This window comes from Ictalurus punctatus, chromosome 8, assembly GCF_001660625.3.
Source record: "Ictalurus punctatus breed USDA103 chromosome 8, Coco_2.0, whole genome shotgun sequence".
Taxonomy (NCBI): domain Eukaryota; kingdom Metazoa; phylum Chordata; class Actinopteri; order Siluriformes; family Ictaluridae; genus Ictalurus; species Ictalurus punctatus.
The window spans coordinates 7,766,968-7,783,676 of NC_030423.2; the positions used below are offsets into that span (position 1 = coordinate 7,766,968).

At 38.7% G+C, this 16,709-nt stretch overlaps 2 protein-coding genes across 3 annotated transcripts; one reads left to right on the forward strand and one right to left on the reverse strand.

Moving 5' to 3' along the window:
* Window positions 1-5,915: 5,915 nt before the first annotated feature.
* ndufa1 (NADH:ubiquinone oxidoreductase subunit A1) lies at window positions 5,916-9,034 on the reverse strand. The gene is made up of 3 exons (XM_017474979.2): window positions 8,794-9,034; window positions 6,177-6,266; window positions 5,916-6,038 (listed from the first exon to the last, which is right to left on the reverse strand). The coding sequence occupies exons 1-3, from the start codon at window positions 8,893-8,895 to the stop codon at window positions 6,018-6,020; spliced, it is 213 nt and encodes a 70-aa protein (XP_017330468.1). The 5' UTR covers window positions 8,896-9,034; the 3' UTR covers window positions 5,916-6,017.
* Window positions 9,035-9,325: 291 nt separating this feature from the next.
* Window positions 9,326-14,779, forward strand: upf3b (UPF3B regulator of nonsense mediated mRNA decay). Of its 2 annotated transcripts, XM_017474978.3 has the most exons (11): window positions 9,326-9,545; window positions 10,045-10,151; window positions 10,299-10,405; window positions 10,749-10,847; window positions 10,943-11,053; window positions 11,158-11,201; window positions 11,749-11,940; window positions 13,141-13,301; window positions 13,461-13,785; window positions 14,106-14,179; window positions 14,326-14,467. In XM_017474978.3, exons 1-10 carry the CDS (start codon window positions 9,432-9,434, stop codon window positions 14,151-14,153), a joined length of 1,308 nt encoding a protein of 435 aa, XP_017330467.1. In that variant the 5' UTR covers window positions 9,326-9,431; the 3' UTR covers window positions 14,154-14,179; window positions 14,326-14,467. The 2 variants fall into 2 exon arrangements, with proteins under 2 accessions (XP_017330467.1, XP_017330466.1); XM_017474977.3 differs by lacking the exon at window positions 14,106-14,179 and having other exon boundaries at window positions 9,327-9,545; window positions 14,326-14,779.
* The last annotated feature ends 1,930 nt before the right edge of the window (window positions 14,780-16,709 follow it).

Here is a 16,709-nt window from a genome sequence, read left to right on the forward strand (position 1 = left end):
CTCGAGTCATCCAACCTTTATAGAGCCGGATTTTTTTTAAAAAAAGGAGTTGTAGTAATGGTAATATTGGCAGAATTGGTATGTCCTGTGAGATCCAAAAGGTAAACTTTTAAACTCATCAGTGCAAAAATAGTGGATTGTAGTTATTTTAGAAGTAATTGCATTAGCACCAGAATTCTCAGGTGGAGAAGGTGGTATTGAATATTTTAATTCCAGTCAGTACAGAAATATTTAACATTATGGCCTCTGTTTGGGCGTAGTATTTTGAAGAGTACTTGGAAAAAGAATGTTCTGGTTTATGGTGGTCAGGTGGAGGCTATGCCAGGAACACTGGGCATTATGAATACATTCTTTAAGCATTTTATACTAAGAAATTACACCAAATGCCCCTACCACCTCTATTCCCATCAGTTCTTCATAATATATTATACATAATATATTAATATTGATTAAAAGAGTAGCCTTCAAGCAATGTTGGCTGGTAGTGCTACAGTAGCATCAGAATTTAGTTATATTCCCCAGTAGTGATATGGTGCATCATTGCTTTTTAAATCAAGTATCTCTTTATTTTTTAGAAGTTTTTTTAATCAATATATACTTTTTAATACACCAAGTTATGTGCACTATATGGCCAAAAGTATCTGGACACCTGACCATCACCCCCATATATGGGCCTCCCCAAACCATTTCCACAAAAGTGGTAGCACACAATTGTATAGGATGTCTCTGTATGCGATAACATTACAGTTTCCTTTCACTGGAAATAAGGGGCCCAAACCTGTTCCAACATGACAATGCCCCTGTGCAAAAAAGCAATCTCTACGAAGACATGGTTTGCCAAGGTTTGAGTGAAAGAACTGGAGTGGCCTGCACAGAGCCCTGACCACAAACTCCACTGAACACCTTTGGGATAAACTGGAATGCTGACTGCACACCAGGCCATTTCACCCAACATCAGTGCTTGAGCTCACTAATGCTCTTGTGACTGAATGAGAAAATCCCCACAGCCACACTGAAAAATCTAATGGAAAGCCTTCCCTGAAGAGTGGAGGTTACTATAACGGCAAAGGGGGACTAAACCGGAATGGGATGTTCAAAAAGCATGTGTACTTTTGGCGATACAATGTATTTCTTGTCAGTTGGTCTAACCAGGTTATTGATATTTTCTGGATTTTGCAAACAAAAAAAATTGTGTCTTTGGGTGGATATTAACAGTGATGTTAACCTTTCACTTTTCTCCAGTCAAACTACAGACATAAATCTTTTATGTAAAGCAGGGGTTCAGTTTAAGCCAGGAACCTCTTTAATTGTAAACTACATTCCATTGGCCTCTTCAGCACAGATTTATTTTATGAACATGATCCATAATACTATTCAAATATTAGGCTTATTACTCAAATGTGTACAATATTTGGTACATATTTGTGTACATATAGCTATATAATAAACTCAGCAAAAATAAATATCCTCTCACATTAAACTGTTTTTATTTCCAGCAAATTTCTTAACATGCCTAAATATTTGTATTAACAAGTTTCACAGATATTTGACGAGCAGAAATGGAATAATTAGGAGTCCCTGAACAAAGGGGGGTCAATATGTTGTGTATCCACCAGCTGCTTTAAGTACAAGTGCATCTCATCCTCATGGACTGCACCAGATTTGTCAGTTCTTGCTGTGAGATGTTACTCCACTCTTTCCCCAAAGCATTTGCAAGTTCACCATCACGTCTGGGTGGACACATGGTTACATGTAATTTTCCACTCAAGGACGATCAGCTGTCCTTCCTGTCTCCCTGTAGCACTGTCTTAGGCGTCTTACATTACAGACATTGCAGTTTATTGCTCTGGCCACATCTCCAGTCCTCATGCCTCCCTGCAGCAGGCCTATGGCATGTTCACGCATCTTTCCTATGGTGTTTTTCAGAATCAGTAGAAAGGTCTCTTTAGTGTCTTAAGTTATTGTAACTGTGACCTTAATTGCCTAGTGCCTGTAAAGTGTTAGCGTCTTAAGGACTGTTCCACAGCTGCATGTGCAATAATTGTTTATGGTTCATTGAACTAGCATGAAATAAATGTTTAAACTTTAAACCCTTTCCAATAAAGATCTGTAAAGTTTATTTGGATTTTACAAAATTATCTTTAAAATAGTCTCTTGAAAAAGGGAGGTTTCTTTTTTGCTAAGTTTACATAATAGAGATTAGATAATCGGCTTAAGAGAGATAACGTTCCCATTTCAGAGAAAAAAAATTCACATCAATCTACACACCACACCCCATAATGACAATCAAAAAGCATATTTGTGATAACTTTGCAAATTTATTAAAAAGAAAAACCTGAAATATCACACTGACATAAGCATTCGGACACTTTGACATGACATTTGAAATTTAGCTCAGGTGCATCCCATTTCTCTGGATTCTCTGAGATATTTCTATACTTCGATTGGAATCAACCTGTGGCAAATTCAGTTGACTGAACATGATTTGAAAAGGCTCCCACCTGTCTAGGCAAGGTCTAACAGCTGAAAATGAATATCAGAGCAAAAACCAAACCACGAGATCAAAGGAACTGTCTGCAGAACTCAGAGACAGGATTGTGTCGAGGCACAGATCTGGGCAAGGCTACAATCATTTCTGCTGCATTGTTCCATAATTCTTAAATGGAAGAAGTTTGGAACAACTAGGACTCTTCCTAGACCTGGCTGTCCAGCCAAACTGAGCAATTGAGGGAGAAGGGCCTTTGGTAAGGGAGGTGACCAAGAACCCTATGGTCACTCTGGTTGAGCTCCAGAGATCGTGTGTGGAGCTCAACCATCACTGCAATGCCACTTATCTGGGCTTTATGGCAGAGTGGCCAGATGAAAGCATCTCCTCAGTGCAAGACACATGAAAGCCTGCTTGGAATTTGCACCCAAAAAAGCACATAAAGGACTCTCATGGTCTGATGAAAAGAAGATTGAACTGTTTGGCCTCAATTCCAAGCAAGTGGTGGTAGCTATGGGGCTGTTTTTCAGCAGCAGGGCCTGGGGCATTGGTCAGGGTGAAAGGTAAGCTGAACCCAGCAAAATACAGAGAGATCCTTAATGAAAACCTGTTCCAGAGCACTCAGGACCTCAGACTGGCCCAAAGGTTCACCTTCCAACAAGACAATGGCCCTAAGCACACAGCCAAGACAACAAAAGTGTGACTTAGAGACAACTCTGTTAATGCCCTTAAGTGGCCCAGCCAAAGCCCAGACTTGAACCCAATCAAACATCTGGAGAGACCTGAAAATGGCTGTCCACGGATGGTCCCCGTCCAACCTGACAGAGCTTGAGAGGATCTGCAGAGAAGAATCCCAGAAAATTCCCAAATCCAGGTGTGCAAAGCTTGTTGCATCATACCCAGAAACACTTTAGGCTGTAATCACTGCCAAAGGTGCTTCACCTAAGTACTGAGTTAGGAGTATTACGTGATTTCAGTTTTTCTCTTTTCAATAATTTTGCAAAGATCACAAATCTGATTTTTGCTTTGTCGTTATGAAGTGTAGCTTGATGTGGGGGGGAAAGGCTGTAGCATAAGAAAATGTGGGAAAAAAATGAAGGGATCTGGAATACTTTCTGAATGCACTGTTGCTTACATTATATAGCTTGTACATTATATGGCCAAAGGTTTGTGGACACCCATATATGCTTTTTTAACATCTCATTCCAGATTTATTCCCCCTCTGTTGTTATAATTACCCTCACTCTTCATGGGAAGGCTTTCCACTAGATTTTGGCACATGGCTGTGGGGATGTGTCCATTCAGCCACAAGAGCATTAGTGAGGTCAGCCATGAACGTCAGGTGAGGAAACCTGGTTGAGGTCACGGCTCTGTGCAGGCCACTCAAGTTCTTCCACATCAACCTTGGCAAGCCATGTCTTCATGGATCTCGCTTTGTGCACAGGGGTATCATCATATTGGAACAGGTTTTGGCTCAACCCCTTCAGTGATGGGAAATTGTAATGCTACAGCACTCAAATACATTGTAGACCAGGGGTGTTCAGTCTTATCCACAAAGGGCCAGTGTGGGTGCAGGTTTTCGTTTGAGTCAAGCAGGAGCCACACCTGATTCCATCTGTTTAATCAGTTGATCTTGGCTTTCAATAGACTCAGGTGTGGATTCTGCTTGGTTAAAATGAAAACCTGCAACCACACCAGCCCTTTCCAGATAAGATTGGACACCTCTGTGCTAGACAATTGTGCACTTTCAACTTTTTGGGGAAGACCCCAATGTTTGGCCATATAGTGAAGCTTTAATAGAATACATTTTTGCTCAGTAAATGGTACCATAGTTTACTTTTCCATCACTGTCTAGAAGATTAAATTGGCTATCCATCGGAATAAGCTTTGACTATGTGACTATACACAGTATCTCACAAAAGTGAGTACATCCCTCACATTTTTGTAAATATTTGATTATATCTTTTAATGTGACAACACTGAAGAAATGACACTTTACTACAATGTAAAGTAGTAAGTGTACAGCTTGTATAACAGTGTAAATGTGCTGTCCCCTCAAAATAACTCAACACACAGCCATTAATGTCTAAACTGCTGCCAACAAAAGTGAGTACACCCCTAAGGTAAAGGCCAAATCTTTCCCAAAGTGTCAATATTTTGTGTGGCCACCATTATTTTCCAGCACTGCCTTAACCCTCTTTGGCATGGAGTTCAGCAGAGCTTCACAGGTTGCCACTGGAGTCCTCTTCCACTCCTCCATGATGACATCACGGATGTCGACTCCACCTTCCGTTTGAGGATGCCCCACAGATGCTCAATCGGGTGTAGGTCTGGAGACATGCTTGGCCAGTCCATCACCTTCACTCTCAGCTTCTTTAGCAAGGCAGTGGTCGTCTGGGAGGTGTGTTTGGGGTCGTTATCATGCTGGAATACTGCCCTGCGGCCCAGTCTCCGAAGGGAGGGGATCATGCTCTGCTTCAGTATGTCACAGTACATGGCATTCATGGTTCCCTCAAATGAACAGCACTCATGCAGCCCCAGACCATGACACTGGTTCTAGTAATCCATGTCCTTAGTCTGCTTGTCTTCAGCAAACTGTTTGCAGGCTTTCTTGTGCATCAGCTTTAGAAGAGGCTTCTTTCTGGGACGACAGCCATGCAGATCAATTTGATGCAGTGTGCAGCGTATGGTCTGAGCACTGACAGGCCCCCCCACCCCTTCAACCTCTGCAGCAATGCTGGCAGCACTCATACGTCTATTTCCCCAAAGACAACCTCTGGATATGACGCTAAGCACGTGCGCTCAACTTCTTTGGTCGTCCATGGCAAGGCCTGTTCTGAGTGTAACCTGTCTTGTTAAATCGCTGTATGGTCTTTGCCACCGTGTTGCAGCTCAGTGTCAAGGTTTTGGCAATCTTCTTATAGCCTAGGCCATCTTTATGTAGAGCAACAATTATTTTTTTCAGATCCTCACTGAGTTCTTTGCCATGAGATGCCATGTTGAACTTCCAACATGGAGCGTGAGAGTGATGACACCAAATTTAACACACCTGCTCCCCATTCACACCTGAGACCTTTAACACTAACAAGCCACATGACACCTTGGAGGGGAAATTGCTAATTGGGCCCAATTTGGACATTTTCACTTAGGGGTGTACTCACATTTGTTACCAGCGGTTTAGACATTAATGGCAGTGTATTGAGTTATTTGGAGGGGACAGCAAATTTACACTGTTACACAAGCTGTATACTCACTACTTTACATTGTAGCAAAGTGTCATTTCTTCAGTGGTGTCGCATGAAAAGATATAATCAAATATTTACAAAAATGTGAGGGGTGTACTCACTTTTGTGAGATACTGCATGTCAACTGCTATTGGGTAAATGGAGTGTTGTGGCTCACAAAACACGAATCCATGACACAAAACAGATAATGTGTATATATATATATATATATATATATAAGTAATTTTAATAGACTGCTAGTCAAAATGCATGTTGCAAAACATTTAGACAGGGGCACGGCAAAATCTTCATTTAATGTTTTCAAGTCCCTGTAAAAACAAGAAAACATTTCAGAAAGCTCTTCAACAAAGCCACACACTAATATAAATAGACATACAAATCTGATCATAACAATAAAATACAAAATGTAAAGAATAAAATGAATAAATTTAATAAAGGAAATTGACCTTTGACTGGTAATATAGTCCAGTCCCTGACACTCGCTTGTCTCTCTCCATCAAGTACCACTGGTAAGGAACTCTTGCGATTCTTTTCTCCTAAATGCAAAATTAGATTAAGTCTCAAAAAAATGCCAAGAATGAAGCCTTTATTTTATTTTTTTACCTTGTACTGCAGATAATAAATCTTGCATTTGTCCAAGCTGATTGTACTAAACAAAGATCCAAACTCTTAAGGACGAGATTTACTGATATTTGCCACCGTTTATGCTTAAAAGCATAAACTTAACTTTTTGTAACTGACTGGCTCAGTGAGGTTTTTCGGTTATGCATGTTGATCAGTACAGAGACTGAGGAAAAGGTGAAAGCAAGCAATGACCTTAATGTTGTCCATAATGATCTCATGGATATCAAACAATTGCAAACAAAACAGGTTTATAAAAAAAATATTTTTTTGTTAAATATAGGTGTGCAACAATTATTGGCACCCTTTTATTCAATACTTTGTGCTACCTACCTTTGCCAAGATAACAGCTCTGAGTCTTCTCCTATAAAGCCTGATGAGGTTGGAGAATACATGGCGAGGGATCTGAGACCATTCCTCCATACAGAATCTCTCCAGATCCTTCAAATTTTGAGGTCCATACTGGTGAACTCTCCTCTTCAGTTCACCCCACAGGTTTTCTATGAATTTCAGGTCAGGGGACTGGGATGGCCATAGTAGGACCATGATTTTGTTGTCAGTAAACCATTTTTGTGTTGATTTTGATGTACATTTTGGATGACTGTCCCGCTGAAAGATCCAACTACGGCCCATTTTAAGCTTTCTGGCAGAGGCAGTCAGGTTTTCATTTAATATCTGTTGATATTTGATAGACTTCACGAAGCCATGTATCCCAACATAATGTCCAGGACCTCTGGCAGAAAAACAGCCCCAAAACATTAAAGAGCCACCACCATATTTAACCTGTTCCTGAGGTACTTTTCCATATGGCTACCTCTCTGTGTGCACCAAAACCACCTCTAGGGTTTATAGTCAAAAAGCTCTATTTTGATTTCATCTGACCATAGAACCCGATCCCATTTGAAGCTCCAGTAGTGTCTGGCAAACTGAAGACGCTCGAATTTGTTTTTGGATGAGAGTAGAGGCTTTTTTCTTGAAACCCTTCCAAACAACTTGTTGTGATGTAGGTGACTTCGGGCACTATTTTCAGTCACATTTTCAATGCTTGTGCTATTTTCTTATAGACACTTCCCATTTTGTGAAGCTCAACAACCTTTTGCTGCACAGCTATATTCCTTGGTCTTACCCATTATTATGAATGACTAAGGGAATTTGTCGTATGTGTTACCTCATATTTACACCCCTATGAAACAGGAAGTCATGGTCAAACAATTTCCTGTTCTTAGTCATCTAGGTGTACTTAAAAAAAAAAAAAAAAAAAAAAAAAAAAAAAAAAAAAAAAAACTTAAAAATCAATGGGAATATAGTTCAAATATATTTCTCATATGAATTCATAAGGGTGCCAATAATTGTTGCACACCTATATAACAGATTTTTTTTTAATAAACCTGTTTTGTTTGCAATTATTTGATATCCATGAGAGCAGATTTTTTTGTGATTTTTTTTAACAAAAGATCAAAAGGTTAAACAATGAAGAAAATTTTTCACAGCCTTTTTTGCTCATACTTACCAAGGGTGTCAATATTAGTGGAGGGCACTGTATACTCCATATTGACTGCATTGGTGTTTTATATCCTTTATTTACACATCTATGAGTAGATTAATTTGCTACTTGGGCCTACAATGCTCCCATACCAATTATTATGAAACAATTTTAGTACACGTTGGCTAATAGTTTGTCTAAAAACTTTGTTTTTAAGCCAGTTATATATTATATATTATATATATATATATATATATATATATATATATATATATATATATATATATATATATATATATATATGTGTGTGTGTAACTGGTAACTGCTCATAGTGTACTCAGTGCTCAGAAACAGAACCGAAATAATTATTGTTTTTGAGTTACTGATTTTTTTTTTAATTTACTGAACAAATTATCAACTTGAACAGACTAATATGCAGCTGAATATGAGAGAATATGAAGCGAGCCGCTTCTCTTCTTGGTTGTAATTTCAGGTGAGAACAATGAACTAGCATCAATATTCAGCACAGATGTCCATTGCACATATGATAAGTAGCTGGACTTACCATTCATCTTGTAAAAAATACAAGATCAATGTGACCATTCTAATATTTTATCAAATCAAAAGTTGCAGAGACATTGTCCCTTTTTTGCATCATAACCCATTATCCATTGCTTATCTAATCACAAAAAGGGGACATTTCCACTAACTGCACTGTGATGTGATTAGTATATTGTCATTAGGTTGCCTTTTACAACAACAAATATTAAAGGCAGTAGTGGCTCAGGTTTAAGTTCTGAGCTAGATTAGAAAAATGAGTCAAAATCCCAGCAAGTCCTTTGACCCTCTGCTACTATCCTGTACGTTTGTAAACTATCTCAAACGAGCATGGCTTTGGATCGAGTGGCTGCTAACTGAAATGTAGACAAGACTCAAACTAGTTTCCTCTAACCACTCACCTTTCCACCGTTGGTAAATTTATGTATGTAAGAAGTGGCCACTCCAGGAATGATCAAACAAGCCGTCATTATACCAAATCCGGGCAGTATTTCATACCACATGATGAAGGTGAAGTATGATGTAGCTGCAGTTTAACAAGGGTCTTGTCTTGCTGCACTAATCAGGAGATAAACTGCAAGTCTCTCTCTATTTTGACCAAAATGTCTGCTGCGTTGACGGTCATGCACTGACTTCCGCTAGATGGTCCACCACTTCCTGTTTGCAAACGGAGCCATAATTTTTCAGCTCCCTCTTGTGGTGAGTTCACGATATCTATATATGATACATAATACATCTAAGATGCAAAGAAGTATAAACAATCATGTAAATATATATATATATATATATATATATATATATATATATATATATATATATATATATATATATATATATATATATATATAGTCTGAAAAAAGAATGAATACTTTCTAGATGAACAGAGGCATCACTATCTCTGTAGATAGGCCGGAGAGCAGGCAACCAATCAGAAGCGACCGTCTGTGTTACCGAGAAACTGCCAGACAAAGTTGGCTGAAGTCCGCCTCGACTCCTCCTCACAGCTTCCTTAGTAAATACTGCTGCTGCATTTTGAAACATGAAAGAAGACAAGGAAAATACGCGGCCCAGAGAGAAAAAAGTGGAGATCAGATGTGAAGAAAATGAAAAAACGGAGAAGCCAAATAAAGAGAAGAAGGAGGCCATGACAAAGGTAGCTAGCTAGCTTGCTTATAGCTACGTAACAAGCAGTTAGCTTCTTAGCTTCGTCAACAAGGCAGGGCTGTACAGTATAACCAAGTGGTTATACCATTCTTAGCAGTATCGCAGTTTTGTACTTTATTAGCTGCCAGTTAGAGTTCCTTCACTACTTTCGTGTAAGTTACTGTGCGTCAGTTGAGTGCATCAGTTGATGTGTTCAGCTGTAGCTAATCTGGGGGAACAGTTAGCAAAAACTATATAACGCTAACCTCTACAGCCTTAACGAGTGTTTCGGGATGAACCATATATAGCTTTTCATTCCACAAGAACAACTGCAATACAAACAAATAAATAGTTTTTGTTCAACTTAGAGTTAAAACAGCTAAATAAAGCGTAAGTTAATTGTGAAGTAATTGAGATTTCCTATTTAAATGACTTGGCTTGTCATGGCCGCGTTGTTATGATGATGATGATGATGATGATGATGATGATTTGATTTGTGTTTGAATCAGATTGTGATCCGCCGCCTCCCTCCCAGTATAACTAAAGAAGAGCTGGAGGAGCAGTTACAGCCTCTGCCAGAAGTGGATTATCTCGAGTTCTTCACAAGTGACACCAGGTCTGTGGGCCGATTCGTCACAGACAACCACTGTGTCTGTAGGAATCTATAAATAATGTCATTTAATTTAGCTCATGAGAAATAATTGTCCCAGATAAAACATACTCTCATAAACGTTGACGTGGATGTTGTTCTGTTTCATTACAGCCTCTACCCTCATCTGTTTGCAAGAGCATATCTAAATTTCAAGAACCAGGAGGACATTGTTCTTTTCAGAGACCGCTTTGATGGTTATGTGTTCATTGACAATCGAGGTTTGTATATAAATAATCCATTTAAAATAAGATAATTTGATGTTTATGTATACTGTTATGCCAAATTAATTTTGCCTTATGTAAATGGTCTGCACTTATATAGTGCCTTATATAGAACCTTAGCGGTTCTACAAAGCTTTACACTGTTTCTCATTCACACATACACAAACACACACACACTCTCGCACACCAATGGCAGCAGAGCTACCATGCAATGGTTCAGTGTCTTGCCCAAGGTCTTGGAGGCATGTGGGCTGGGAATCAAACCGCCAACCCTGCGGCCAACACAGCCGCCCCTATGTGATATAATGTGTATGAATGATAGTGTTATTTTGATCTACAGGACAAGAATACCCTGCAGTTGTTGAGTTCGCACCATTCCAGAAGATTGCTAAAAAGAGGAGTAAGAAAAAGGATTCCAAAAGTGGAACAATTGAAGAAGGTAATAAATCAGGCCAAAAAAAAACAACAAAAAAAACCCACAACTCTCAGATTTCCATCACTGATTAATTGCTAATATGACCGTGTGTTTCATAGATACTGATTATAAGAAGTTTTTGGAAATCTACAATGGTGATGAGGAGAAGTTTACTTCAACCACTGAGACATTATTAGAAGAAATAGAGGCCAAGACAAAGGAACTAGTTGGTAAGTTGATTGTTGACATGTACAGCAAAATATACGTGAATTTATATTTGCCTGAAATTATTTCCAGGTTTAAATTTTTTGTAATTTTTTTTTTCTTTATTCAGCCAAGAAAACAACTCCTCTTTTGGACTTCCTTAAGAATAAACAGGTAAATATTATGTCTCTGGTTGATGCCAAAAAATAAAGTGCCAGAGGTTATGTTAGTAGGGCGCACTGTGGTTTAGTGATTAGCACTGGGTTTGATTCCCACCGTGGCCGTGTGTGTGCGGAGTTTGCATGTTCTCCCCGTGCTCCCCCAGACCAAAGCCTTGTGCCCAATGCTCCCTGGGATAGGCTCCAGTTTTCCCCGTGACCCTGAAGAAAAGGATAAGCGGTATAGAAGATGGATGGATGGAGGTTATGTTAGTTTGTTAAAGAATGATCCATGACATGACTTTCATTTGTCTGAATGTAAAAGGACAAAAAAACTTTTGAGCATATATCGATGATCACTGTTGTAGATGCTTCAACCTGCATGCTGAATAGAGTGCAATACCTAAATTCTTCACAGCAAATAACAAGATGTACTGCTAACTTCAGAGTAGGCCAGTGTCTGTGCTGATTAGTCTGCTTCTCATCAGGCACCATGCTTGCATGTTATTGGGCAGCTTTGTATTAGGCATGATTAGAAATGCTAATCCACACTCACTTTCCAGAGATTAAGAGAGGAAAAGAAAGAGGAGAGGAGGAGGAGAGAACTGGAGCGCAAACGCTTGCGTGATGAAGAGCGGCGGAAGTGGAGAGAAGAGGACAGAAGGAAGCGCAAAGAAGCTGAGAAATTAAAGAAAGCAGAAAAGGCACCTGAAAAGGACAAGGACCAACCTAAAGATGAGCAGCCAAGAATCAAGGTACAATTAACAAACAAAATCTGTATAATTTACATAGCTAGAACGGATTTTCCTTATCAATTATTTGGCCTATTTTATGAATTACACTGTGTGCACACTACATCACAAAAAAAGCACTTTAAAAATTCATTTGTACTCAGAAGGTTAGAGCAGATAAAACAGAATGACCAAAGTGTGGGAATACATTAGACTCGAGTGTTGGCCCCTGACATAACTTATGTTTAGATGTGAGAAATAATGTTACTTGTAATCATTTATTTCTGACCAACATGGGAAACAGCGGAACCTCAATGTACTGAGTTGAAAGATGCTTATTCCCCACTGGGTATCGTGTTGAGTTGTCCTTGAATATCAGGTTGTTCAACTGTTTCGTAAATTTATGGTCATATTCATGTTTCCTTCCCTGATGGAAAACGTTTTCCTGTGTTATGTTTGCCAAAAAGTCTGTAGTTACAATGCAATGTATGCAATCAAGCCAAACTTGTTTACAAGGTTTCTTTCATATGACTCTTGCTAATTTTATTCGTAATTGACATTGTGTGGTTAATAATGCATTCATGAGGATTGGAATGTGCATTATGCAGTGCTGTCACCATGAGTTGTAAAGCTATTTGAACCAATTAACTTGGAAGTAATTAAACATTTCTTTTTTTTTTCTCAACCCAATAACATTTCATAAAACATAGGAAGCTAAATTAATTTGGAATCAGTTACCAAGACAGCCGATAGATGTTTTTTCTTTATAATCTTATTGGTTGGAATTGGACAAATCAGAGCTTTGAGCTCACAAGAGCAAAATTGGCTGTCTATTTTGGGTGGGCGTGATAGCATACGCTCTCTCCCCTGTCAATCCCAGCTACACCAGCCAGTTGTGGGTATCTGTGAGATCATATATGGTAAAGGAGGCAGATAGAGATTTCAGTTGAGTATGTTACGCCGAGTATGTTACGTGTAGAGATGTTGGCAGACAAAGCTGTAATGTTTGAATAGCCAACAGCACTGAATTTCTGAATAGCTGGTCAATTCTCAATATGCAACTCTTGTGTTTACTATTAAATAAAGTGTCTAGAAATGCCTAATTTACTGTTCACATTTTTAAAACTCTTAAATAAGCAAATATTCAGAAATTATTGACTTGTTCTGATAGAAAACTGTGTGTAGGTTTTTTTTTCATCTATTAACATTTGTTTTCTGCCTCAGCTCCTGAAGAAACTAGAGAAGCAAGAGAATAGTGACAATGAAAAGCCAAAAGAGAAACCCAAGAAGCCAGAGCGAGAGAAACTGAGGGATGACCGAGCTCCAGAGAGAGCAGATGCAAAAAAACGTCAAAATGGCGAACACCGAGAGGACAAGCCAAGAAAGTTTGTATTCATCTTAGACTTTCCTTTTTTTTTTTTTTTTTTTTTGTGGTCTGCCAAATACTATTCAGTGGAATGTTTTGTTCTAGTTTCAGCTTTTAACTTGGGTCCATATCATACAAAATAGTCATTGGATCAGCACTTTTTCTCAACTCGTTGCAGATATGAGGAAGATGGACGCAGGGAGCATCGAGACCGTGAAGTGGATCGAGACCGTGAACGGGATCGGGAGCGACGGCAAAAAGAGAAGGAGCGAATCAAGAGGCAGGACGAGGACCGTCGGAAGAGGAGAGAGCGTCACGATGGAGAGAACGCCTACAAAAAGAGAGAGGAGGAGAGTAAAAAGGAAAAGGAGTATGTTTGGGAAAAGAGAAGGAATGAGAATACCGGTGAATCCACAGGACACGGTCAAGCTGACAAATCTGACAAGTCTTCTAAAGATGCTAAAAAGGAAGAAAATGTGAAAAAGGATCGTTTAAGGAACAAGGTACATTGTCTTTTACAATATATTATTGCATGTATGTCTACATATACATGAAATAGTCATGGGAATATTAAAATGAGTACTTGTCATCCTGTAAACCACTGGCTGGTTACTAAAATAATAAATGTGTTAAATATGTATTTTTAGTCAAATACTCAACTAAAAGTGTTTTAAAACAGCCGCTCATCTCTTTTTGAAGTCAAGAAAATGGTAAATATTTACTTGGTACCTTTATTGTGCATGTGGAAATCATTTCATAATCAAATATCACAATAGTTTGTGAATGAATTTTTTTTTTTCTTGTACTCCTGATTCAATTTCAGTTATTAAAGCCTTCAGCGACACCAAAACAAAACACTACTGGTCTATGAGCTGAACGTAGTAATGTTAGACGCTTGTAAGTGGGCACTTATTAACGCACCAATTAAACACATCTTCTCTCAGACACCATGGATGCAGTGTCCCTGGTGTCTACCAGTAAGTGAGTTTGCTTCACAAATGTTTCTTCTTTATGCATAATGAGTGCTTTTCACTTTGCCCCAGGATCGCCCTGCCATTCAGCTGTACCAGCCAGGAGCAAGGAGCCGCAACAGAGGAGCTACAGGAGCTAGCCAGGCTGGGGATAAGAAGGCTGAGAGGGATGCCAAAAATACACAAGAGAAAGGAGAAGAGTGAGGAAAGACCACCACATGGAGATGAGAAACAGTTCTGGCCAAATCAAGGCAATGTAGCAGTGTTGCTAAAGCAAGAGGTTCCTGTCCCTCACAAGCTGTTTGTCAGAGATACAGAAGTAAACGTTGCCACCGTCCAGTGCCTGATTAAAGCCCCCTTTACTTTCTGTTCGCTTATAGTTGAGCTGAGCAGTGGGGCAGAGTGAAAGAAGCCAAAGTTTTTGGGCCATGAGCACTCTAAGTGACCTTACTCTAGGTACACAATCAAACACAATGTACTTCAGATATTCTGCTTTTCTGGTATTAAAGCTTACCAATTCAATCTGTTTCCTGTTCCACACTTCCAAAATCATTTTAGTTTTTATTTCATTGAAATGTTTGTTTTAAAGCAGTTTGTACTGTACTTCACAAGACACTCATCATGTTACACCACATATGCAGAACTTTTGATTTGAAGAGAATATTTTTGGAAAATGGGATGCACAGAGGGTGAGGTTTTGTTATAACAGGCTTTTGCTAATGTCAGGGTGGTTTTTTTTCTTCTTTTTTTTTTTTTTTTTTAATTAAATTAGGAAATTTTTGCCTGCACGTCTTGTTGAATTCGCTGAGTGGCCTTCCCTACTTTTTAAAATAAAGCTTTACCTCATGAAGAATCAAAAAATGCATCAAATATTTTTCTTCATCTTGTTACAGATACTTTATACTGGTCAGTAACAATATGCCACTAAATAAAAGCTAAATTAGCTCTTTCAGAAATTTGACTCCTGGAAGTTGCTTTATTAAATGTTAATTTAAGTTCACTACTGAGTGGAAAAAAGTGAGCAGGTATGAACATTAAACTTGGCATCTTCTTATACCAATTATTGAACTAAACTGGAATACATATTTTACACATGCAGAGCTTTTAGAGATTTACAGCCCTTATATGACAATAGCTGTGATGGCCTACAGCAATAATAGTGCCAAAAGCAGAAAGAGATTGAGCTGCAGCACAACCAAAGCAATTTAAATTTAAGCAGGTGGACAATTCATGCAGGAAAACATCAGCAACTGAAAAGAAAACAAGCTGGCTAACATGCAAGAACTGGCACCAATGTGCTGCTTTTAAACTGCTAGTTTCTGCCTTCCCATTAGTCAGGTCCTGTCAACCAGTTGGTTGCCACAGGGCTCCACATATAGGATGACAGCAAGAGACAGAAGTGCAAACAAACAGTTGAAAAAAGGGGGGAGGGGGAGCACGCAGATATAAGCACACTGACACATAACACTTTTGAACCAGTCAACATTAAATAAAGCTTCTTATTCCTACTGATTTCCTTGAAGGTGCCAATTTTGTTAATGTACTGAATTTGTGATTTCTCTAACAGGAAGTTGGCCATTTTGAATTTATTTGCTTCTTCCCATACAAATTTTGTCCAATTATCACCAAATTTGGCATGTAGCATTGGGAGACCAGACTGATAAAAATTTGTAATTCAGATTTCTGATATACAGGAGAGTTCATCTGTAACAGGCAAATGAATTTGATGGCAAATCTGCCAAACAGGATATGAGGGCATATCTCAGCAACTGTGTGAGGTATTTTGACTAAAATTTGTAGATAACTGACTAAGCTCCTCCTAAGGAGCTCCAAGAAGATTTGTCTAAATTCACCTCTAGGGGTCGGTGTAATTTGCTAATTTGAAAACTGCTCATAATATTTGAACTGCTCAACATCAAATCAAGATTCTTGTTTCTATTGATTTTCTTGAAGTTCAGAATGTTTGTGATCTAAGAAAGTTGTAATTTCTGTAACAGGAAGTGGGCTATTTTGAATTATAGCAAAAATTGTTTTTGGCTGCTTCTATCACAAATTTTGTCAAATAAAAATTACATTTGGAAGATTGCATCAGGAGACCAACCCAAAGAAAAGGTGCTTCTCAGATTTTTTTATATGATGGATAGTTCATCCATAACACTGAAATGAATTTGTCTGTGAAGTCACCAAACAGGACGTGAGGGCATATCTCAGCGACAATATGATGTATTTTGTCCAAAGTTTGTAGATGAGCAAATGACCTTGTCCTTAGGGACTTCAAGAAGTTTGTCTAAATTCCCTCTAGGAGGGGATATAATTCACAAGTTAGTAAAATAAATACAAAACTTCCTCAGTTGCTAAGGAGTGTGGACAAAAAGTGCTTGGACCGCTGAATTGCTGCTTGCAGCCACACTCACCATCCACTTTATTATGAACACTTGAACACCTGCATGTTCATG

Bases quoted from the DNA above. Each gene is read 5' to 3' on its own strand.
- upf3b (XM_017474977.3), top strand. From the start codon at position 9,432: ATGAAAGAAGACAAGGAAAATACGCGGCCCAGAGAGAAAAAAGTGGAG. The intron at 9,546-10,044 runs GTAGCTAGCTAG...TGTTTGAATCAG, and splicing joins AGAAGGAGGCCATGACAAAG to ATTGTGATCCGCCGCCTCCC. The intron at 11,054-11,157 runs GTAAGTTGATTG...TTCTTTATTCAG, and splicing joins CAAGACAAAGGAACTAGTTG to CCAAGAAAACAACTCCTCTT.
- ndufa1 (XM_017474979.2), bottom strand. From the start codon at position 8,895: ATGTGGTATGAAATACTGCCCGGATTTGGTATAATGACGGCTTGTTTG. The intron at 6,267-8,793 runs GTGAGTGGTTAG...TTTTGCATTTAG, and splicing joins AATTTACCAACGGTGGAAAG to GAGAAAAGAATCGCAAGAGT. The intron at 6,039-6,176 runs GTCAATTTCCTT...TTGTTTTTACAG, and splicing joins GACTATATTACCAGTCAAAG to GGACTTGAAAACATTAAATG.